Source organism: Scomber japonicus, chromosome 20 (assembly GCF_027409825.1).
Source record: "Scomber japonicus isolate fScoJap1 chromosome 20, fScoJap1.pri, whole genome shotgun sequence".
NCBI lineage: Eukaryota > Metazoa > Chordata > Actinopteri > Scombriformes > Scombridae > Scomber > Scomber japonicus.
Genome location: NC_070597.1, coordinates 21,181,662 through 21,204,367, shown reverse-complemented (window position 1 = coordinate 21,204,367; position 22,706 = coordinate 21,181,662). Strand labels below are relative to the sequence as shown.

Below are 22,706 nucleotides of genomic sequence, written 5' to 3'. Positions count from 1 at the left end.
CAGTCAGCAGCTCCTATTCATTTTCTACTAAGCAGCAAACCCCTGGTGAGGAGAATGATGGGATAGCCAGCGATGATGAGCATCAGACAGGTTGTGTTCAAATAAACAGCCTGTGAGCTGAAAGATTGGGACAAGACACCTGTCATATATTTATTGTATATAAATAAAACACCAATCAGATGTAGAACCTGCATCAGCCACCTGTTGGTACTTTTTAGTGACATCACTGTGCTCAGAACATTTTTCAATGTTAACTTTTGACCTCCTTCTCATCAATCATGTATAACATTAAAATGTATCATATATGAAAGTGTAGTTTTGACATGTCAATAAATATTTTATAATAAGGATGTTTAATGACTTTTCAATAAGTGTCATTGACTTCTTTGGTGGAAAAATGATACAAATTCAGCATTTTAGTCTCTTCAAGATACAGGTAAGTGTTTCTGTATAAAACTGCAGATCTATTAGTTATTAGTTATAATCCTTATTTTCTGAAATATTAAAAATACTGATCAACATTTGGGGAAATATTTATTCCAATTGTGTTCAACTCCACATAAAACTCAAACAAACTCTGTTGCAGGTGGATATTTGAGCTTTGGACAGAGTGTGCTTTACTAGTTGTTTCCCAGCAGTCTTTATACTATAAGGTAGGCAATACTGACTGTAACTTAATCCTACAGACATGAGACTAACTTTCAGCAACAAAGTGAAGAACTGTATTTACCAAAATGTTGCTGATATGATATTTTCCTTGATTCCAAACTTGAAAATAAGTCATATTTTAGAAGAACTCACTACAGCTGACAGGCTTCATAACATGATAAATATACATCAGTATGTTCAGTAATGTGTGTCCAAGCTGTGAATACAGCAAGGGCGTAGGTTTGGTCTCAACATTGGTAGGGCAGCATAACCTGCATGTCTGTCAGACTGGTCGGACTACATTTGTCTGTACAGTGTGTGTCTGCGTGTGGGGGTGGGCGGGCGTAGGCATGGGCCGGTATGAGATTCTAGCGGTATGATAACCATAAGTAACAATATCACGGTTTCATGGTTTCACGGTATGGTGGTTTTGTGATTACAGCTCTAAAATGTTTCTAAAAGAAAGAAGAATAAAGACAGACATGTTAATTTAACCTGAATCTGTAATGACAGTGTGTGACCACCTGACAGATTTCTGACCAGCACTTCCTGTCTCTGACCAAACAGCTCATACCTCAGGAATGCTATGACAGAACATTTGGCGATTTCGGTTATTGTGGTTTTTCAAATCGCGGTATACTGTACCTTGAACACGGTTATCATCCCATGCCTAGGCGGGCGTTTGTTTGGTCATCAGTCAAATGAGACTGTGACATAATGCAAATAATTCACTCAATAATGGTCGGGTCAAGTCCATCTTTGCAAAATATGGGAAAACAATCTAAATGACCTATATAACTGCACTCCAAAGATAATGCAAATAAGGTTGCTGAAAAGTTGTAGGGACAATTTGGGCCTCTTGAAAAGTTGGTAGGGTTATGTCCCTACCGTCCCTATGCAAACCTACGCCCATGGAATACAGCATATCAGTACAGAAACAGCACCAAGACAACATTTTTCACATCTTTTTTTAATTTATAAATTAGTATATAATTAGTAAAAATCTTTCCTGGTTATATGTATTGAAAAATAGAGAAAGTAAAACATTTGATCAAAGTTTGAAAAGTTTAACAGAAATTAGCGCCACCATTCTGCTCAGAAGGTCATGTTGCATCATCCTCATCTTGGTTATTGAAGGCTTTGTTAAAGCTCTGTACAGTATATTCTTCTCTGTGGAGCAAAAGAGTTCATATCAGTTTGGTTAGTTAAAAGTCCCACATTATAGAAACATTTTCCCACATATGCTACATTCGATTTGAAGTCACACACTAAAATTCCTAAATGCATAAAAGTACAAAACATTAAAACTTGTGAGGAGCTAGTTTGGAGACTGGGTAGGTTTTCTGCATCTCACAATGTGTTACCAAATGAACAACATCATTAAGATGATTGTTGACTTTTGACAGTATATCAAAAAAGTAAACATGAATATAGAAACACAAAATCATCAAGAACAGGATTTCCTTCTTAGGTTTCTTTTAGCTGTAAATTTAAGAGTGTGTTCTCTAGACTTACCTGTTCTAACCTCTTAAGTCTCCTTGGAAGCCACACAGCAGTTGGATCCACACAGTATTGCTTATGCTGGTACGTTTCAAGGCTGCAGGGTTGAAAAGACAAATTAGAGACTAAAATAACATTTATATTTCATACAAACAATTTGCCTTAAGTCATGAGCACAGCATAAAGGGATAGTTCGGGTTTTTTGACATGAAGTTGTATGACATCCTCACCATCAGTGTCGTGCACCAGCAGTGGCTTTTCCCCGCAGGTTGAACCACTCACTTACCAAGCTATACAAAATGAGATTGTAAAAAATGTACACAGTATTACACACACACACACACACACACACACACACACACACACACACACAAATACACACACACACACGGTCACACTGGGTGTATGTGTCCACCACAGAGAGAAAAACAAAAACACAATTATCACTTCCACATCTAAAATCCCCAAACATCTGGATCAGAAGATCACAATGTGATGATTAGAAAGCAGGTGGATGAGTGATTCAGGTCATTTTTTAAGTATCTGATAATATAATATAGTTATGGTCATTTTTAGACTTACAGTTCATTAAACTGGTATTTAAGTTCATGAGACTCACCTGTATACTGTAGCTGCCTTTGTCATTGGGAATTGATGTAAACCATGATGCTGCTGTATCACTCACACGCTCATGTAAGTGATTTTCTTACTGTGCTAAAATCTTTTAACAGCAAAATCAGCTGGGCCTTAAAACACACAGAAAGTGACAACTGGACGCAGTCAGCAGCTCCTATTCATTTTCTACTAAGCAGCAAACCCCTGGTGAGGAGAATGATGGGATAGCCAGTGATGATGAGCATCAGACAGGTTGTGTTCAAATAAACAGCCTGTGAGCTGAAAGATTGGGACAAGACACCTGTCATATATTTATTGTATATAAATAAAACACCAATCAGATGTAGAACCTGCATCAGCCACCTGTTGGTACTTTTTAGTGACATCACTGTGCTCAGAACATTTTTCAATGTTAACTTTTGACCTCCTTCTCATCAATCATGTATAACATTAAAATGTATCATATATGAAAGTGTAGTTTTGACATGTCAATAAATATTTTATAATAAGGATGTTTAATGACTTTTCAATAAGTGTCATTGACTTCTTTGGTGAACAAATGATACAAATTCAGCATTTTAGTCTCTTCAAGATACAGGTAAGTGTTTCTGTTTAAAACTGCAGATCTATTAGTTATTAGTTATAATCCTTATTTTCTGAAATATTAAAAACACTGATCAACATTTGGGGAAATATTTATTCCAATTGTGTTCAACTCCACATAAAACTCAAACAAACTCTGTTGCAGGTGGATATTTGAGCTTTGGACAGAGTGTGCTTTACTAGTTGTTTCCCAGCAGTCTTTATACTATAAGGTAGGCAATACTGACTGTAACTTAATCCTACAGACATGAGACTAACTTTCAGCAACAAAGTGAAGAACTGTATTTACCAAAATGTAGCTGATATGATATTTTCCTTGATTCCAAACTTGAAAATAAGTCATATTTTAGAAGAACTCACTACAGCTGACAGGCTTCATAACATGATAAATATACATCAGTATGTTCAGTGATGTGTGTCCAAGCTGTGAATACAGCATATCAGTACAGAAACAGCACCAAGACAACATTTTTCACATCTTTTTTAATTTGCTTATAAGATAGTAAGATTTTTGCCAAGCCACTGGTAAATATGTATTGAAAAATAGAGAAAGTAAAACATTTGATCAAAGTTAGAAAAGTTTAACAGAAATTAGCGCCACCATTCTGCTAAGAAGGTCATGTTGCATCATCCTCATCTTGGTTATTGAAGGCTTTTTTAAATCTCTGTACATTTTATTCCTCTCTGTGGAGCAAAAGAGTTCATATCAGTTTGGTTATTTAAAAGTTGCTGCATTCGATTTGAAGTCACACACTGAAATTCCTAAATGCCAAAAAGGACAAAACATTAAAACTTGTGAGGAGCTAGTTTGGAGACTGGGTAGGTTTTCTTCATCTCACAATGTGTTACCAAATGAACAACATCCTTCAGGTTATTGTTGACTTTTGACAGTATATCAAAAAAGTAAACATGAATATAGAAACACAAAATCATCAAGAACAATATTTCCTTCTTAGGTTTCTTTTAGCTGTAAATTTAAGAGTGTGTTCTCTAGTCTTACCTTTCTTAACCTCTCAAGTCTCTGTGGGAGCCACTCAGCAGTTGGATCCACACAGTAATGCTTATGCTGGTCTGTTACAAAGCTGTAGGGTTGAAAAGACATATTAGAGACTAAAATAACAAGATGTCACATTATAGGTAATGTAAAATGATGTGGATCAAAAATTTCAAACAGCTCTGTCAAAGTAGACCAATGTAAGGCTACATTTATTTATTTGGTTCCCAGGGGTGATTCTGAAAATTTCTTCACATTAAATCTCATGTGTTTGCTCATGATTAGATTTGTTGGTAAAATTGATCAAACACACCACAAATACAGATAGAAAACAAGTTTATGTGACAATGAATACTTTCCCTTACATGTACGCCTCTATTGGACACTGATGAAATGTGTCATTGCTCTGAAAAAAACAGTCGATGGCAGCAGAGTTGATGCGGGCTTTTGAGGTGCTGGTACAGCAAACGGGAATCCCTGCGTATCGCCTCTTACGCTGAAATCGCCCTGAAACACAGCACATACAGACACAGAATAACCTAATAAGCACAAAGGAATGTGGCATAAAGAAGACAAAAATAATCTAATTGCTAGCTACTATGTCAAGAGATTTTTTCTTCAGGGTAACTTTATTCTTTTTCTTTCAAAAAGTACAGTTAGTTTCTTGATTAAGAAAAGACGTTAATTCTGCTGTTGGAGTTCTGTAAACTGTACAAAATATGTAATACAGAAATGTAGAGGTTTTATATTCTGTTATTGTCAACATTCATTATTCATACAGTGCCTTAGCAATAATATACAGTTACAGTCATGCCAATAAAGCTATTTGAATTTGATAAACATTCGGTTTTACCTATTTATAGCATCCAATACAATGTGTGATTTACTTTACCCTTTAAACCAGGAATACAGTGATAACTGATAATAAAGGCTTTCATCAGATATTCATGTTATTGCATATTCTGTTATCCTTCAAAAACTACTTTACTCACTAGTAGGCAAAGACACACTCACCTTGTGCAGGGAGAAAAAGCAGCATGACAGAGCACATGCAAAGCAGTCCAAATGTAATGGAGAAAGCCATCCTGAGTCCAAGGTGATCAACGTGTCTTTGTACAGTAAAGATCTGGTAAAAGTCAACCACTCGCTGGTCTATCACGTTCTGGTCACAGAGCGGTAGATCTCTGACTTACAAGGCAAACACTTGTGGGTATAAATGCTGCAAATAGGAGGAAACACACACCCTCTCATTGCCCATGCAGAGAGGAAGCAACACCTCTGTGTTTGTTACTGGATGATCAAAGTTCCTCATTAAAATTACCTCAGTGAAGGCGTAACGGAGTGAAATCACACACAAAAAAAGGTTTTGAATGTTTGAACTATGACCTTTATCTTCAAGCCGCAGGTTGAACCACTCACTTACCTAGCTATACAAAATGAGATTTGTAGAAAATGTACAAACACACATACACACATACGGACAGCCGGTCACACTGGGTGTATGGGTCCACCACAAAGAGTAAAACAAAAAGACAATTATCACTTCCACATCTAAACTCCACAAACATCTGGATCAGAAGATCACAGTGCGCTCATCATCGCTGGCGATGAGCATCAGACAGGTTGTGTTCAAATAAACAGCCTGTGAGCTGAAAGATTGGGACAAGACACCTGTCATATATTTATTGTATATAAATAAAACACCAATCAGATGTAGAACCTGCATCAGCCACCTGTTGGTACTTTTTAGTGACATCACTGTGCTCAGAACATTTTTCAATGTTAACTTTTGACCTCCTTCTCATCAATCATGTATAACATTAAAATGTATCATATATGAAAGTGTAGTTTTGACATGTCAATAAATATTTTATAATAAGGATGTTTAATGACTTTTCAATAAGTTTCATTGACTTCTTTGGTGTAAAAATGATACAAATTCAGCATTTTAGCCTCTTCAAGATACAGGTAAGTGTTTCTGTTTAAAACTGCAGATCTATTAGTTATTAGTTATAATCCTTATTTTCTGAAATATTAAAAACACTGATCAACATTTGGGGAAATATTTATTCCAATTGTGTTCAACTCCACATAAAACTCAAACAAACTCTGTTGCAGGTGGATATTTGAGCTTTGGACAGAGTGTGCTTTACTAGTTGTTTCCCAGTGTTACAAACCCAGCTCGATGGGGAAAAGGGAAAGTAACAAACACAACCGATGGAAACTGGTTGTAAAATAAAAGAGGTATTTATTATAAGAAATTAGGACAATGTGGAATTTAATACAACAACCAACAGAAAAGGGCTTGCCAGGTGCTGATAAATCAATAACAAAATATAACAAAAAGAGGACTCCCTACAAATAAAAATGGAGCTAACTGTCTCAAGTATTTAGAGAATAATAAACAACAAATCAAATATGCCTAAACCAAAAACCTAACTAACTGCACTAACGCTATACCAAACAGAAATACAAGTAATCAGCACCCCTAAACCTAACCAGAAAACACAGTGACACAAATAAGAAAGAAATAAAGAACTAATCTTACCCAGGCCCAAATCTGGGTAACCAAAACACAAGCTATTATTCGATGAACTACCACTAATACTACTACTACTATTGCTGCTACTGAGGTGTCTGCCGGCGTCTGGAGGGCACGCCAGGCTTTTAAAGCTGTCGCACGCTGATTGGAGACGCCCGCACCAATCAGCCTCATCCATCAGCCGCCAACGGTCTGCTTCACTGGTCCACCGGAAACCTCGGAACGGAGCACATACACACAGAGGAAGGGGAGAAACCATACAAACGGCCAAGGGCCGTAACACCCAGCAGTCTTTATACTATAAGGTAGGCAATACTGACTGTAACTTAATCCTACAGACATGAGACTAACTTTCAGCAACAAAGTGAAGAACTGTATTTACCAAAATGTAGCTGATATGATATTTTCCTTGATTCCACACTTGAAAATAAGTCCTATTTTAGAAGAACTCACTACAGCTGACAGGCTTCATAACATGATAAATATACATCAGTGTTATATCTTTCACTCTTCCATGTTACTTAATATAACAATGATAATCCAGACTCCGACGCAATGTTAACTATTTATTAGCATAGCAACATGACTTGTAGCACATGGCTGAATAACAACTCGGGAGCAGGGGTTACCCAATATGCATTGCGTGATCAAACTACGGGTGTCATGGTAACTCAAAATACACCACAATCAGTATGTTCAGTGATGTGTGTCCAAGCTGTGAATAGAGCATATCAGTACAGAAACAGCACCGAGACAACATTTTTCACATCTTTTTTAATTTGCTTATAAGATTTTTGCCAAGCCACTGGTAAATATGTATTGAAAAATAGAGAAAGTAAAACATTTGATCAAAGTTAGAAAAGTTTAACAGAAATTAGCGCCACCATTCTGCTCAGAAGGTCATGTTGCATCATCCTCATCTTGGTTATTGAAGGCTTTGTTAAAGCTCTGTACATTTTATTCCTTTCTGTGGAGCAAAAGAGTTCATAACTTTTTCGTTATTTAAAAGTTCCACATTATAGAAAACATTTTCCCACATATGCTACATTCGACTTTTGACAATATATAAAACAAGTAAACATGAATATAGACACACAAAATCATCAAGAACAAGATTTCCTCTTTGGGTTTCTTTTAGCTGTAAATTTAAGAGTGTATTCTCTAGACTTACCTTTCTTAACCTCTCAAGTCTCTTTGGGAGCCACTCAGCAGTTGGATCCACACAGTATTGCTTATGCTGGTCCGTTTCAAGGCTGTAGGGTTGAAAAGACAAATTAGAGACTAAAATAACATTTATATTTCATACACCAATTTGCCCTAAAACATGATAACAGCATTAACTGTAAAAGCATACTATAACATTTTAAAATGTCTTACTTTATTACTGAGAGTCAGTTGACCCCACTTTCATGTCTGTACATTAAGCTGGGGGGTGATTAGCTTAGCTTAGCATCAACACAGCTAACCTGACTAACTGAATTACTCCAAGTAGGACCTCAAACCAGACTAATTAATACATGGTATCTCATTTATTTAATCCATACACAAACATGATGATGAGATGTAGAAATGACAATGTATATGGTTTTAGAGGTAGTTCCATAATGTAACAGGCTCCTGATGATCAACATGGTGATGACAAGACTCTAGGAAGTAAATTCATTCCCAGGTGTACATGAGAAATAGTGCCTCATAAAACCACAAACTGTAACTTTTACATTTCTGTTTATGTACTGGTTTTAAGCTAAACTAAGCTAAATCAGTGCAATTCATGTAATCATAAGTTGTCAATCTTCTCATCTAAGCCTTGGCAAGAAAGCACATTTCACAAAATGTTGTTGCATTTTTTGAGGATATTCAGGTCTATGCACCTATGTGATTTCAGTATGTAAAAGTGACTTGTGAAGTTTCCTAGTGGACAAAGTTTCTGCTCACATTGAGTGTTTCTCATTCATGAATTAACACATCATGTGTATATTTGAGGTCTAACAAACATGTTAAATGCATTTTCTTTCTCATAAAACATTTCTGAAGTTGACTTCCTAAAAAATCATGTGTTTACTTGCAGGCATGTCCTCTTTGCTGGATAGGCTACTGAATCTAAAGATCATCATGTCAGTAACATAAGTTAAGAGCAGGTATAATTAAAGGGGAACTGCACAGTGGAAGAAAAGGTGCAATATAGTGTTGCACCACAGCTCATGGTTTGCAACATGGTCCTGTGGAACATGTGCAAGATGCCACATTACAGGGAATGTAAAATGATGTGGCTCAAAAAGGGTTGATTTCAAACAGCTATGTCAAAGTAGACCAATGTAAGGCTACATTTAATTCTTTAACCCATGTGAGTAGCCGTGTTTATAGTCTATGAAGGCTACATAGCATGTAGATACAGACAGATAACTCATTCAAAGAAAAAAACAACATAAGGTGCCTCGACAAAATGCCCCCCACAGTTTAACTACTTTGTGGCTTGGATTGAAGCAAAACACAGACATCATGCTCTCAATAGGTGTCGTCATCTCACTGAAAGTAAGAGGAGTACGCTTGATAAATATTTAGTCCTGCTCTGAGGTAGGAATGTTTTTAATCCTAAATTGACTGATCAGTGTGATTCCCAGGAGTGATTCTGAAAAGTTCTTCACATTAAATCTCATGTGTTTGCTCATGATTAGATTTGTAGGTGAAATTGATCAAACACACAACAAATACAGATAGAAAACAAGCTTATGTGTCATTGAATACTTTCCCTTACATGTACGCATCTATTTTGCACCCAAGGTGTGTGATTTTCTTCTGTATATGGCAGCTGATGACAGTGCTGTTGATTCTGGCTTTGGAGCACTCCGTGCAGCACGTGGGGTTCATTGGTTCTTCCGGGGACTCACTCGTGGTACGCTGAAAACGCCCTACAACACATCACATACAGAGAGAACAACATTAGTACAGTAGTAAGATACTATAAATAAGTTAGGAGTCAGGACAGTAAGGTATGCTGCAGAATCACACAAATGTCATTTAGCTACATTTGTCTAAGAGCTCACCAATAAGCACTATGGTATGTGGCTTAAAGAAGACAAACACATTCTATTTGCTAGCTTCTATGTCAAATGGTTCGTTTTCTTAAGTATAACTTTATTCTTTAAGTGTTCCTTCCAAAAGTACAGTTAGTTTTTTTGATGAATAAAATATGTTAATTCTGCTGTTGGAGTTCTGTAGTCATCATTCAATTAGAGAATATAAACTGTTGTCTGTGGCTCAGGAGGTAGAGCGGTCGTCCACCAATTGGAAGATTGGTGGTACAATTCCCGGCTCCTCCAGTCCACATGTCGATGTGTCCTTGGGCAAGACACTTAACTCCCCAAATTGCTCCCGTTGCTGTGCCAACTGTGTGTGAATGTGTATGAATGATGAGTAGGTTGGCACCCTGCATGGTAGCCCCTGCCATCAGTGTGTGAATGGGTCAATGAGACGAAGTGTAAAAGTGTTTTGAGTGATCATAACGATTAGAAAAGCGCTATATATAAATTATAAGATTATAAGTACAGTCCATTTTACCATTCATTATTCATACAGTGCTTTAGCAATAATATACATTGACAATTTCAACATTTTTTGGGAACGCAGACACCTCTTTAAGGCAGATGGATTTTGCCTTAACAAGTCAGGAGTACAGCTGTTAAGCTACAACATTTTTGATTTTGTGCGTCAGTCACCAGCAGTCCCTGTCAAGGACAAGACAAGACAAGACAATCCAAAACAACAGATAAGACAGCGTTCTGGAGAAGAATTGCTACCGCCTGAGATAAGGACTGACCATGAAAGTCAGCACACCTAGAGAGAGGATTTAACGTCATCATCCTTGCCCCAACACAAGGAGTCTCCCCTAGCCCCAACAGCCCAACAGGAGGATTCTTCCCCAGCCCTAAAAACCCAACAGGAGGAGTCTCCCCCAGCCCCAACAACCTAACAAGTGGAGTCTCCCCCAGCCCCAACAACCCGACAAGTGGAGTCTCCCCTAGCCCCACCTGGAGACTACCAACTTTCACCCACCAGGACCCCTTCCAGCCTTTTATTCTCTCCACTTAGTCAGGACTCCCCACTTCTGGATTTCACCGACAGGATGAATGACCTTGTCAATGCTGGAATCCAACTCACACCACGCCCAAATCTCATTTTTTCTCCCCTCAACTTCCCCCATCGTCAAGCCCCTCCCATTCCACCACGCTGGAAACAACCATCATCCAAGAGTCACAGAGCCCCCCCACCTCCTTTGACTCAGATCATCTGTGAGTCTGACTGATATGTGCCGGGTCCAGGCTGCAATACTGATACCAATTATGTTCTCCCCCAGGAAAAGTCAGGGCCCTATGGAGTTCAGGTAGTTTTCTCAATCCCTGTGATGACAGGTAACAGAAGAATGGTTAAACTGGTGAGAAATAACAAGAGTTCAATTAAATCTGCTAATTTATTAAGTATAGCATGTCAACCTCAAAATATACCAGTGTCTCCTGTTATCTCCACAAGGTTAGCTCCACTCAATATCAGATTGCTAGCAAACAAATCACTGCTAGTTAATGACGTCATTATGACCTATGATCTAGATTTTTTACTTCTTAGTGAAACATGGCTGACTGAATGTAGCTGTTGTGCTATTCTCAATGAGGCAGCACCAACAAATTTTAGTTTTATGAACAAGTGTCGAACTGGTAAGAAAGGCGGGGGAGTTGCTGCCATCTTTAAATCTGTATTTCAGTGCAAGGAAATTACATTAGGTGATTTTAGCTCTTTTGAACATCTCTGTTTTTTATTAAAAGGTGATCCAAAAGTTCTTTTTTAATCATTTATAGACCTCCAAGATATTCAGGAAAATTCATTGATGAGTTTGCTGAACTGCTGTCAGTTATCTGCACTGACTACAACTTTTTTATCATAACAGGGGATTTTAACATTCATATAGACAATAACATGGACAGTAACGCCAAAGAACTCTCTGCTCTACTTGACACTTTTGGCCTCTTGCAACATGTGAAAGGGCCCACACACACTCGAGGCCACACTCTGGATCTGGTTATCTCTAAAGGTGTTGATATTTCTTCTGTTGATGTTAAGGACTTGGCTCTTTCTGATCATTTCTGTGTATTCTTTGACTTACAAATCATTCCAAATGTTCAGTTAACCTCTGTGTCTGTTAGGAGAAGGTACATAAATGAGAATACCAGTGCAAAATTTATGGAGGCTATAGCTATGTCACCAACTGTGAGTGCAGAGTCAGTTGATGAACTCCTGGATAAATTTAACTGGAAAATCTCAAATGTCATGGATGCTGTTGCACCTATTAAAACTAAGACAACCTTGAGCAGAAAGAAAACACCATGGAGGAACACTATGATGATAAAGGCTTTAAAAACAGAATGCAGGGAAGCAGAGCGTAAGTGGAGAAAAACTAAACTTCAAATTCACCTTGACCTCTACAAACAAAGTCTTTGTAATTTTAAATATGAGTTACTCAAAGCTAGACAGCAACACTTTTCTGAAATAATTAATAAGATCAACAACACTCGTACTCTGTTTGCTACGGTTGATAAGCTTACAAACCCCCCTAAACAGATAGCTCCAGAACTCCTTTCCACAGAAAAATGCAATGAATTTGCTTTTTCAGTGAAAAAATCCAGTCCATAAGGTTAAATATCAACACAAATCAACAAAACAATAAAATGACACAATCCCTCAGACCTCCCAGGAATAACTCAACTGCAATGTCAGAATTTAAAACAGTTGACCAAAAAACCATAGAGGAAACAGTGCAGCATCTAAAACCATCAACATGCTGTCTTGACACAATGCCATCAGATTTCTTTAAAACTATTGTGAACTCTGTCCAAACAGATTTGCGACAAGTAATAAATAGCTCACTTAAATCAGGTGTGTTTCCTAAACTCCTAAAAGTAGCTGCCATTAAGCCACTCTTAAAAAAGAGAACGCTGGATGCTTCCATGTTAACCAACTACAGACCTATCTCAAATCTTCCTTTTATAGCCAAGATCGTTGAGAAAGTGGTTTTTAATCAACTCAGTAATTTCTTGAACTCCAGTGGACTTTTTGACAAATTTCAATCAGGCTTCCGACCTAACCACAGTACAGAAACAGCTCTTATTAGAGTGTTAAATGACATACGGTTGAACACTGACTCAGGCAAGGTGTCAGTTCTGGTCCTGTTGGATCTCAGTGCTGCGTTTGACACTGTGGACCACAGTATACTGTTGAACAGGTTGGAAACTTGGGCAGGACTCAGCGGAACAGTCCTAGACTGGTTCAGGTCCTACTTGGAAGAGAGTTATTTTGTGACCATTGGAAGTTATGAATCTGATCGAGTGGCTATGACGTGTGGAGTTCCTCAGGGGTCAGTTCTTGGACCCCTTCTGTTCAGTCTATATATGCTGCCCTTGGGTCAAATTCTGCAGAACTCTAATGTAGACTATCACAGTTATGCAGATGACACACAGATATACCTAGCACTGTCCCCAGATGACTACAGTCCAATACAGTCATTGTGTCACTGTTTAGAGCAAGTAACTAATTGGATGAACCAAAATTTCCTTCAATTAAATCAGGACAAAACTGAGGTCATTGTTTTTGGCAATAAAGAGAAGAGGATTGCTGTCAGTAAACATCTCGAGTCACTCTCTCTAAAAACTAGGGACCAAGTACGAAACCTTGGCGTGCTGATAGACTCAGATTTGACTTTCAGCAGTCACATCAAATCAATCACCAAAACAGCCTTCTATCAGCTTAAGAACATATCCAGAGTGAAGGGTTTTATGTCTCAAACAGACCAGGAGAAGTTGATTCATGCTTTCATCTCAAGTAGACTCGACTACTGTAACGGTCTTCTGACTGGACTCCCACAAAAAAGCATTAAACAGCTGCAGCTCATTCAGAACGCTGCAGCTTGAGTTTTAACCAGAACAAAGAGATCAGAGCACATTACTCCAGTTCTAAAGTCTCTACACTGGCTCCCAGTCAGCTATAGAATAGATTTTAAAGTTCTGCTACTGGTCTACAAATCACTGAATGGTTTAGGTCCAGAATATATAAATGACATGTTAGTAGAATATAAACCCAGTAGAGCTCTGAGATCTACTGACTCAGGTCAGATAGTTGAGCCCAGAGTTCAAACTAAACATGGTGAAGCAGCTTTTAGCTGTTATGCTGCACACAACTGGAACAAACTACCAGCAGAACTGAAATCAGCCCCAACTGTGAACACTTTTAAATCCAGGTTAAAAACATTTCTCTTCTCCTGTGCTTACGATTGAGCTCTTTTAAAGCACTTTACATTTTAATCTTTCATTTGCACTCTTTGTCCTTTTAATGATTTTAAAGCTAATTTATTATTTTATGCTGCAATCATTTTATTTATGTCTTTCTATTTTTCTGTACTTTGTTTTTATTATGGGGTGGGGGGTGGGGGGTGGGTGGGGGGGGGGGGGGTTAATTGTATGTTTTAAATTATGTCAAATTACATGTTTTTCTGTTTTATGTAAAGCACATTGAATTGCCATTGTGTATGAAATGCGCTTTATAAATAAAACTGCCTTGCCTTGCCTACAGTTACAGTCATGCTAATAAAGTTATTTGAATTTTTATAAACATTTGGTTTTAACTGCAGATCTATTAGTTATTAGTTATAATCTTTATTTTCTGACATATTAAAAACACTGATCAACATTTGGGGAAATATTACAATTCTGTTCAACCCCTCTTCTTGCTTTAGCTCTAAGTCAGAATTTCCAAGTTCCCAATCAGAAATTTCGACACTAACACCCCAAATGCACTGAGCGAAAAAATGTAGTATTGTGTGAGTGTACTTTTACTTACATATAAGCATGTATTCTACAGCCCACAAATGTGATTTCCTTCTGTTCGTAGCAAGCATTGACAGGTTTGTGAATGGCAGCATTTGAGACCGCTGTACAGCAGGAGGCAGGCCTGGACTGGGACAAAAATTCGGCCCTGGACTTTTTGGTCCAGACCGGCCCATTGCAATCCATGCTCAGATACTGTGCCAACTGACGTTGATGTACATTTAAACACACAAGCCCTTAATAACAGTAGTATACTGAACAATATCCCTTATATTCTGGATACTTGAATAGGCTTGAATTAGTTTTAACTGTATAATGTGAAACTGTTGAACGGACAATAAACCATAAACACTGACTGAAAAAAATATGTAAAGCATCATAGACTACATATGTGTTATGTTGTTAGATCAATGTCCTTCATGAACAAATTGGACTGTGGGCACAAAGAAAGGTGCATATTGACACTTACAACACTTTAACTCTGGTGACCTGATTTGGCAGATGTCATCATAGGTAGAAATTATCAAAAATTGTGAAAATAGCAGATCTACATGCTCAAACCACATCACATTACAACATGTGAGTTGTAAGCTTGCAGATTTGTAATTATGTGGCATCCTTTGATGAAAATGGTGGTTAAGTGGTTAATAAAAGCAACTAATCAATTCATCAGGATAGTATATGAATATGATTGTTTTCTAATACTTTAGATAACTAGATTTAGGCCTAGTTCTAACACACCACACTATGCAGAGTTATTTATTATGTTAAGTAAAGTTCATAGACAGTTAGTAACCATTCTGAACATTTAATGAGTGTTTATCCACACCATGCTGGCAGGATCACACCTGCTTAAAACTCTATCACCACTTCCACATGGTGGAGAGTCTTCCTCAACCTGCTGCTCCTGCACCACCATGGCAGCGGGAGCCTCACTTGACTCACTGTCCGACACCTGCTGCTGAGAGGGACCCACTCCTGAAGCCGCTCCGGCCACGATGGCAACATTTCTGAAATGTTTTTGCTCGTAGCAGCGTCGGTTGCTAGAGCTTTTCTTTTTTTATCTCTTTGTTTTTCCGCTCCGCCTTTTCGCTTTTTAGCCGCATTGTCCATTTTGTTGTAGTATCTCTCACTATCTCTCATCTGATTGCATGTCATCAAAGGTGATTGGATGAGGGAGGGGGGTTAGGGGGGAGAGTCAAGAACCAGCGTGGGTGGGAATCCTGGGCCTCTGTAGCCTATCATAAAGCCATTGGACCAGGTATTCTTTAGACAGACAAGCCAATGGGCCTCTGCTGTGTCTGCAGGCTGCAGCGGAGCTCTGTGGGCCGGTGCATGTCTCTGCTCTGGGCCGGGAGAGTAACCATGGCAAGGCGCAGCAAAAACTAAATAAACAAATGAAAAAAATTAAAAAACGGCAGCCACCGGCCCATTATTGACCGGCCCACCGGGAAAAGTCCCGGTACTCCCTAAGGCCAATCCACCCCTGGCAGGAGGGAGCGACACGTCCTGCACCCCTTGGCACAGGGGTGTAACATTGAGGATGCACTATAATGCAACATTCATACAGGCTAAGTTTTCTTCTTTTACATGATACAATTTATATGATTTTCTTAACTCTTGAAATTGCACACCCAATGTAGACAAAGCCACACTCACCTTGTGCACAAAGGAAAAGCAGCATGGTTAAACATGAGAGACTTCCAAAGCTAACAGAGAACAACATCTTGTGTCCTGGGATGTGTTTCTTAAGAATAGAAATCTAGTAAAAGTGAATGATGAAGAGCTTCTCCTGGAGTAAAGCAGTGACTTGCGAGATGAAGAAATGTTCCTATGTGGAGGACATAATCATTCCAGAGAAAGCGGAACACATCTGTTCTGAGTGGTTACTTAATCTTTCCTCCATAAAGACATTAAAAAAATGTATTGTATTGAACCGGTATGATGTGTTGAAATCACTGTGAGGCAAAAAAGATATTTCAATGTTAAAACCACAAATGTGGAAATAAAGAAAGGTGAAATGGTGAAATGTAGCCATGGTGTCAAAATGTAGCCATGGTGTCAAAACAATTAATTATGAATTACATTATATCAGTTGTATGTACAATACATTTTTTAAATCCCTTTAGGGAGGAAACATTGAGTAACCACCACAGCTGTGATCCTCTTTCTTAAAACTTTAATATGCCCCAATTAATGTTGAGATCTACAAAGAAATCAAGTTTCTCATGTTAAATAGGATAAATTCTCAATGAGCAATTCAAATAAGTTTGAAATACTGTAAAACTCAGCATGAATATCAGTCATATACTGCTTTTGTACTAAAGTATTTCTACTTTGAATTACTACTAATAATAAAAACAGCTGCTTAGGGATTACAATAGACTAACATTTTTGTAGGCAATTTTCTTACTCTTACTGTGTCCTTATAACAGCAAAATCAGCTTGGCCTTAAAACACACAGAAAGCGGCAACTGGACGCAGTCAGCAGCTCCTATTCATTTTCTACTAAGCAGCAAACCCCTGGTGAGGAGAATGATGGGATAGCCAGCGATGATGAGCATCAGACAGGTTGTGTTCAAATAAACAGCCTGTGAGCTGAAAGATTGGGACAAGACACCTGTCATATATTTATTGTATATAAATAAAACACCAATCAGATGTAGAACCTGCATCAGCCACCTGTTGGTACTTTTTAGTGACATCACTGTGCTCAGAACATTTTTCAATGTTAACTTTTGACCTCCTTCTCATCAATCATGTATAACATTAAAATGTATCATATATGAAAGTGTAGTTTTGGCATGTCAATAAATATTTTATAATAAGGATGTTTAATGACTTTTCAATAAGTGTCATTGACTTCTTTGGTGTAAAAATGATGCAAATTCAGCATTTTAGTCTCTTCAAGATACAGGTAAGTGTTTCTGTTTAAAACTGCAGATCTATTAGTTATTAGTTATAATCCTTATTTTCTGAAATATTAAAAACACTGATCAACATTTGGGGAAATATTTATCACAATTGTGTTCAACTCCACATAAAACTCAAACAAACTCTGTTGCAGGTGGATATTTGAGCTTTGGACAGAGTGTGCTTTACTAGTTGTTTCCCAGCAGTCTTTATACTATAAGGTAGGCAATACTGACTGTAACTTAATCCTACAGACATGAGACTAACTTTCAGCAACAAAGTGAAGAACTGTATTTACCAAAATGTAGCTGATATGATATTTTCCTTGATTCCAAACTTGAAAATAAGTCATATTTTAGAAGAACTCACTACAGCTGACAGGCTTCATAACATGATAAATATACATCAGTATGTTCAGTGATGTGTGTCCAAGCTGTGAATACAGCATATCAGTACAGAAACAGCACCAAGACAACATTTTTCACATCTTTTTTAATTTGCTCATAAGATGTTTGCCAAGCCACTGGTAAATATGTATTGAAAAATAGAGAAAGTAAAACATTTGATCAAAGTTAGAAAAGTTTAACATAAATTAGCGCCACCATTCTGCTCAGAAGGTCATGTTGCATCATCCTCATCTTGGTTATTGAAGGCTTTGTTGAGGTTATTCACATTTTATTCCTCTCTGTGGAGCAAAAGAGTTCATATCAGTTTGGTTAGTTCAAAGTTGCTGCATTTGATTTGAAGTCACACACTAAAATTCCTAAATGCCAAAAAGGACAAAACATTAAAACTTGTGAGGAGCTAGTTTGGAGACTGGGTAGGTTTTCTGCATCTCACAATGTGTTACCAAATGAACAACATCCTTAAGATTATTGTTGACTTTTGACAGTATATCAAAAAAGTAAACATGAATATAGACACACACAATCATCAAGAACAATATTTCCTTCTTATGTTTCTTTTAGCTGTAAATTTAAGAGTGTATTCTCTAGACTTACCTGTTTTAACTTCTCAAGTCTCTGTGGGAGCCACTCAGCAGTTGGATCCACACAGTATTGCTTATGCTCGTCCGTTTCAAGGCTGCAGGGTTAAAAAAACAGATTCGAGACTAAAATAACATTTATATTTCATACAAACAATTTGCCTTAAGTCATGATAACAGCATTAACTATAAAAGCATACTATAACATTTTAACATTTCTTACTTTATTACTGAGAGTTAGTTGACCCCACTTTCATGTCTGTACATTAAGTATAGTTCTAAAGCTGGGGGGTGATTAGCTTAGCTTAGCATCAACACAGCTAACCCGACTAACTGAATTACTCCAAGTAGGACCTCAAACCAGACTAATTAATACATGGTATCTCATTTATTTAATCCATACACAAACATAGTTGTAGAAATGACAATGTACATGGTTTTAGAGGTAGTTCCATAATGTAACAGGCTCTTGATGACCAACATGGTGATGACAAGACTCATGGAAGTAAATTCATTCCCAGTTGTACATGAGAAATAGTGCCTCATAAAACCACAAACTGTAACTTTTACATTTCTGTTTATGTACTGGTTTTATGCTAAGCTAAGATAAGCCAATGCAATTCATGTAATCATAAAATGTCAATCTTCTCATCTAAGCCTTGGCAAGAAAGCACATTTCACCAAAATATTGTCCCATTTCTTTGAGTATGTTCAGGTCTATGCACCTATGTGATTTCAATATGTAAAAGTGACTTGTGAAGTTTCCTAGTGGACAAAGTTTCTGCTCACATTGAGTGTTTCTCATTCATGCATTAACACATCATGTGTATATTTGAGGTCTAACAAACACGTTAAATGCATTTTCTTTCTCATAAAACATTTCTGAAGTTGACTTTCTAAAAAAACACGTGTTTACTTGCAGGCATCTAATTCCTCACTGTCTTTACAGGTACATCTCTGCATATTTCAGTGCTTTTCCTCCATCTGTCAATCAGTACCATAGCATCACACCAATGAGAGGATTGTACATTGTGTCAAATTAGGATCTATTCTTGACAACATTGCTCCATGGGACAAAGTAGAAAGGACAGTGGAACAAAAAGTTGCAATATAGTGTTGCACCACAGCTCATGGTTTGCAACATGGTCCTGTGGAACATGTGCAAGATGCCACATTATAGGGAATGTAAAATGATGTGGTTGAAAGTGGCTCAGTCAAAGCAGGCCAACCTAAGACTACATTTAATAACTGAACCAATGTGAGTAGCCTTGTTCACAGTCTGCATAGCGTGTAAATACAGACAGGTGACATATTAAATGAAAAACCAACATAATGTGTCTTAGTAAGGTGTTGGATTACAACATACTGCCAGAACAGCTTCAGTACACCTTGGCATTGATTCTCCAAGTATCTGAACTCTACTGGAGGGAGGAACACCATTCTTCCAAAAGATATTCTCTCATTTGGTGTTTTGATCACAAAATGCCCAAATACTTTGTGGCTTGGAGTGAAGCAAAACACAGACGTCATACTGTCACTTAGGTGTCATCTTCTGACTGAATGTAAGAGTAGCACACTTGATAAATGTTAAGTCCTGCTATGAGGTAGGAGTGTTTTTAATCCTAAATTGACTGAGCGGCATGATTCTGAAAAGTTCTTCACATTAAATCTGGTTTGTCTGCTCAGGATTAGATTTGTTGGTAAAACTGATCAAACACACCACAAATACAGTCATAAAACAAGCTTATGTGTCAGTGAATACTTTCCCTTACATGTACGCCTCTATTGGACAATCTTTGTGTGCATTCTTTTTCTGATGAAAGCAGCTGATGACAGTAGAGTTGATGGGGGCTTTTGAGGTGTTGGTACAGACCGTGGATATGGGTCCAACTTCTTGGGACTCATTTGTGGTACGCTGAAATCGCCCTACAACACAGCACATACAGACATAGAATAACATTAGTACAGTAATAAGATACTATCAGTTAATTAGGACATTAACATACTGCATCAACATACAAATGCCATTCAGCTACATTTGTCGGTTATAAGAGCTCACCAATAAGCACTAAGGTATGTGGCTTAAAGAAGACAAAAAAAAATTTGAATTGCTAGCTACCAGTGATGCGTGGGTCGGCTTTTTTTAACACCCGCCCCAACCCGACCCGCCAGGAGATCCAACCCGCCCCGCCCGACCCACAAAAAAAATGTGCTGATCATGACCCGAACCTGACCCAACCCGAGAAAAAAAAAATAAAGCCAGTGAACGTATTGCCATGGAACCTACCGATGAGCACTCATTTGTGACACTGTAAGCCATAGATAGACAAGGATTTGCACTGGATTCGCAGTAAAGATTATGATACAATTTCATGAAAAATTAATTGAATACCAAACAACAACAAATACACTGTAAGATTGATTTTTACATCGTTCTTTATTGAACGATTGCGGAAAGCATCTCTCTGCCGTGCACACAAATACAAACACACACAAGTGTGCTCACGTGCCAAACGTAGTCAAAACTATCTGCTATAAGATCTGAGAGGATACATTTTAGTGAACTGATCTTTGATCACTTGTTTAAATTGAAGTAATAGATAATAGAATATACTGTAGGTAACAATGATATTTCAACAAAACATAGGCTATATGTTTAAATTGAAGAAGCGCAGAGCATATAATGATATTTATAGCTGATGACTCTCACAGATCGAGAGGTGAATTAATCTTCTGATCACAATTTAACTTTAGCGTCACTAAGCTATGAAACACATCCGTGTAGGTTATTATTGATTGAGCACAACCATAATGTTGATTCGGAGTGACACGCAACTGTGTTAGGACATAGAGTCAGGTTTGATCTGAAGAGATTGTGGAAAAATGGCACCATCAAGCTTCAGCTCTCACCCGTTGCCATGGAGATTCAAAACACAGCAGTCCACACGAAAGTAGTCACATAGCGATATTAATAACAGTTTTATTTTAAAGTTTGTCTTCTTCTTCTTTCACATAAAAAATGGATTATCATAAATAGGCAAGTGAAAGTTCCTAAGTGAGAAATATGTGTTTTCTCTTTTTGATCCGCCCCGCCCGCACCCGCAATAGTTTTTAAAAATTGAACTCGAACCCGCCCGACCCACGGATAAACCCGCGGATATCCGCGGGTCGCAGGTCGACCCACGCATCACTGCTAGCTACTATGTCTGGAGTTTCTTTTTCTTCAGTGTAACTTTATTCTTTGAGTTTTCCTTCAAAAAGTACAGTTAGTTTCTTGATTAAGGAAAGATGTTAATTCTGCTGTTGGAGTTCCGTAAACAATTCAAAATATATAATACAACATCCATTACTTATACAGTGCCTTGGCAAAACTTTGTGTTGTGATCATGCCAATAAAGCTATTTAAATTTGATAAAAAATTGGGTTAAGTTGTTTATGTCATAGTATCCAATTTCTTGCTATCCAATACAAGTGGTGATTTACTTAACCCTTTAAACCTGGAATACAGTGATTACTGATAATAAAGGCTTTCATCAGATATTCATGTTAGACTTCAATCTGAGCCTTGAAACATACAGTTTACATGCATATTCTGTTATCCTTCAAAAGCTACTTTACTCACTAGTAGGCAAAGCCACACTCACCTTGTGCAGGGAGAAAAAGCAGCATGATAGAGCACATGCAAAGCAGTCCAAATGTAATGGAGAAAGCCATCCTGAGTCCAAGGTGATCAACGTGTCTTTGTACAGTAAAGATCTGGTAAAAGTCAACCACTCGCTGGTCTATCACGTTCTGGTCACAGAGCGGTAGATCTCTGACTTACAAGACAAACACTTGTGGGTATAAATGCTGCAAATAGGAGGAAACACACACCCTCTCATTGCTCATGCAGAGAGGAAGCAACACCTCTGTGTTTGTTACTGGATGATCAAAGTTCCTCATTAAAATGACCTCAGTGAAGGCGTAACGGAGTGACATCACACACAAAAAAACAATGTTTTTAACGTTTGAACCATGACCTTTATTGTCAAGCCACAG

The 22,706-nt window shown here is 37.8% G+C and overlaps 1 protein-coding gene across 1 annotated transcript; it reads right to left on the bottom strand.

Annotated features, from left to right (window-relative positions):
- Window positions 1-7,667: 7,667 nt before the first annotated feature.
- Window positions 7,668-22,488, bottom strand: LOC128381737 (C-C motif chemokine 8-like). Its single transcript, XM_053341775.1, has 4 exons — window positions 22,313-22,488; window positions 20,441-20,594; window positions 18,685-18,766; window positions 7,668-7,869 (listed from the first exon to the last, which is right to left on the bottom strand). The coding sequence occupies exons 1-4, from the start codon at window positions 22,380-22,382 to the stop codon at window positions 7,843-7,845; spliced, it is 333 nt and encodes a 110-aa protein (XP_053197750.1). The 5' UTR covers window positions 22,383-22,488; the 3' UTR covers window positions 7,668-7,842.
- Between the last annotated feature and the right edge of the window lie 218 nt (window positions 22,489-22,706).

What these genes read in the sequence shown, in the direction of transcription:
- LOC128381737 (XM_053341775.1), bottom strand. Translation starts at nt 22,382, where the DNA reads ATGGCTTTCTCCATTACATTTGGACTGCTTTGCATGTGCTCTATCATG. An exon ending in GCTTTTTCTCCCTGCACAAG is followed by an intron (nt 20,595 to 22,312) that starts GTGAGTGTGGCT and finishes GCTGTGTTGTAG; the next exon opens with GGCGATTTCAGCGTACCACA. An exon ending in TGTCCAATAGAGGCGTACAT is followed by an intron (nt 18,767 to 20,440) that starts GTAAGGGAAAGT and finishes TTAACCCTGCAG; the next exon opens with CCTTGAAACGGACGAGCATA.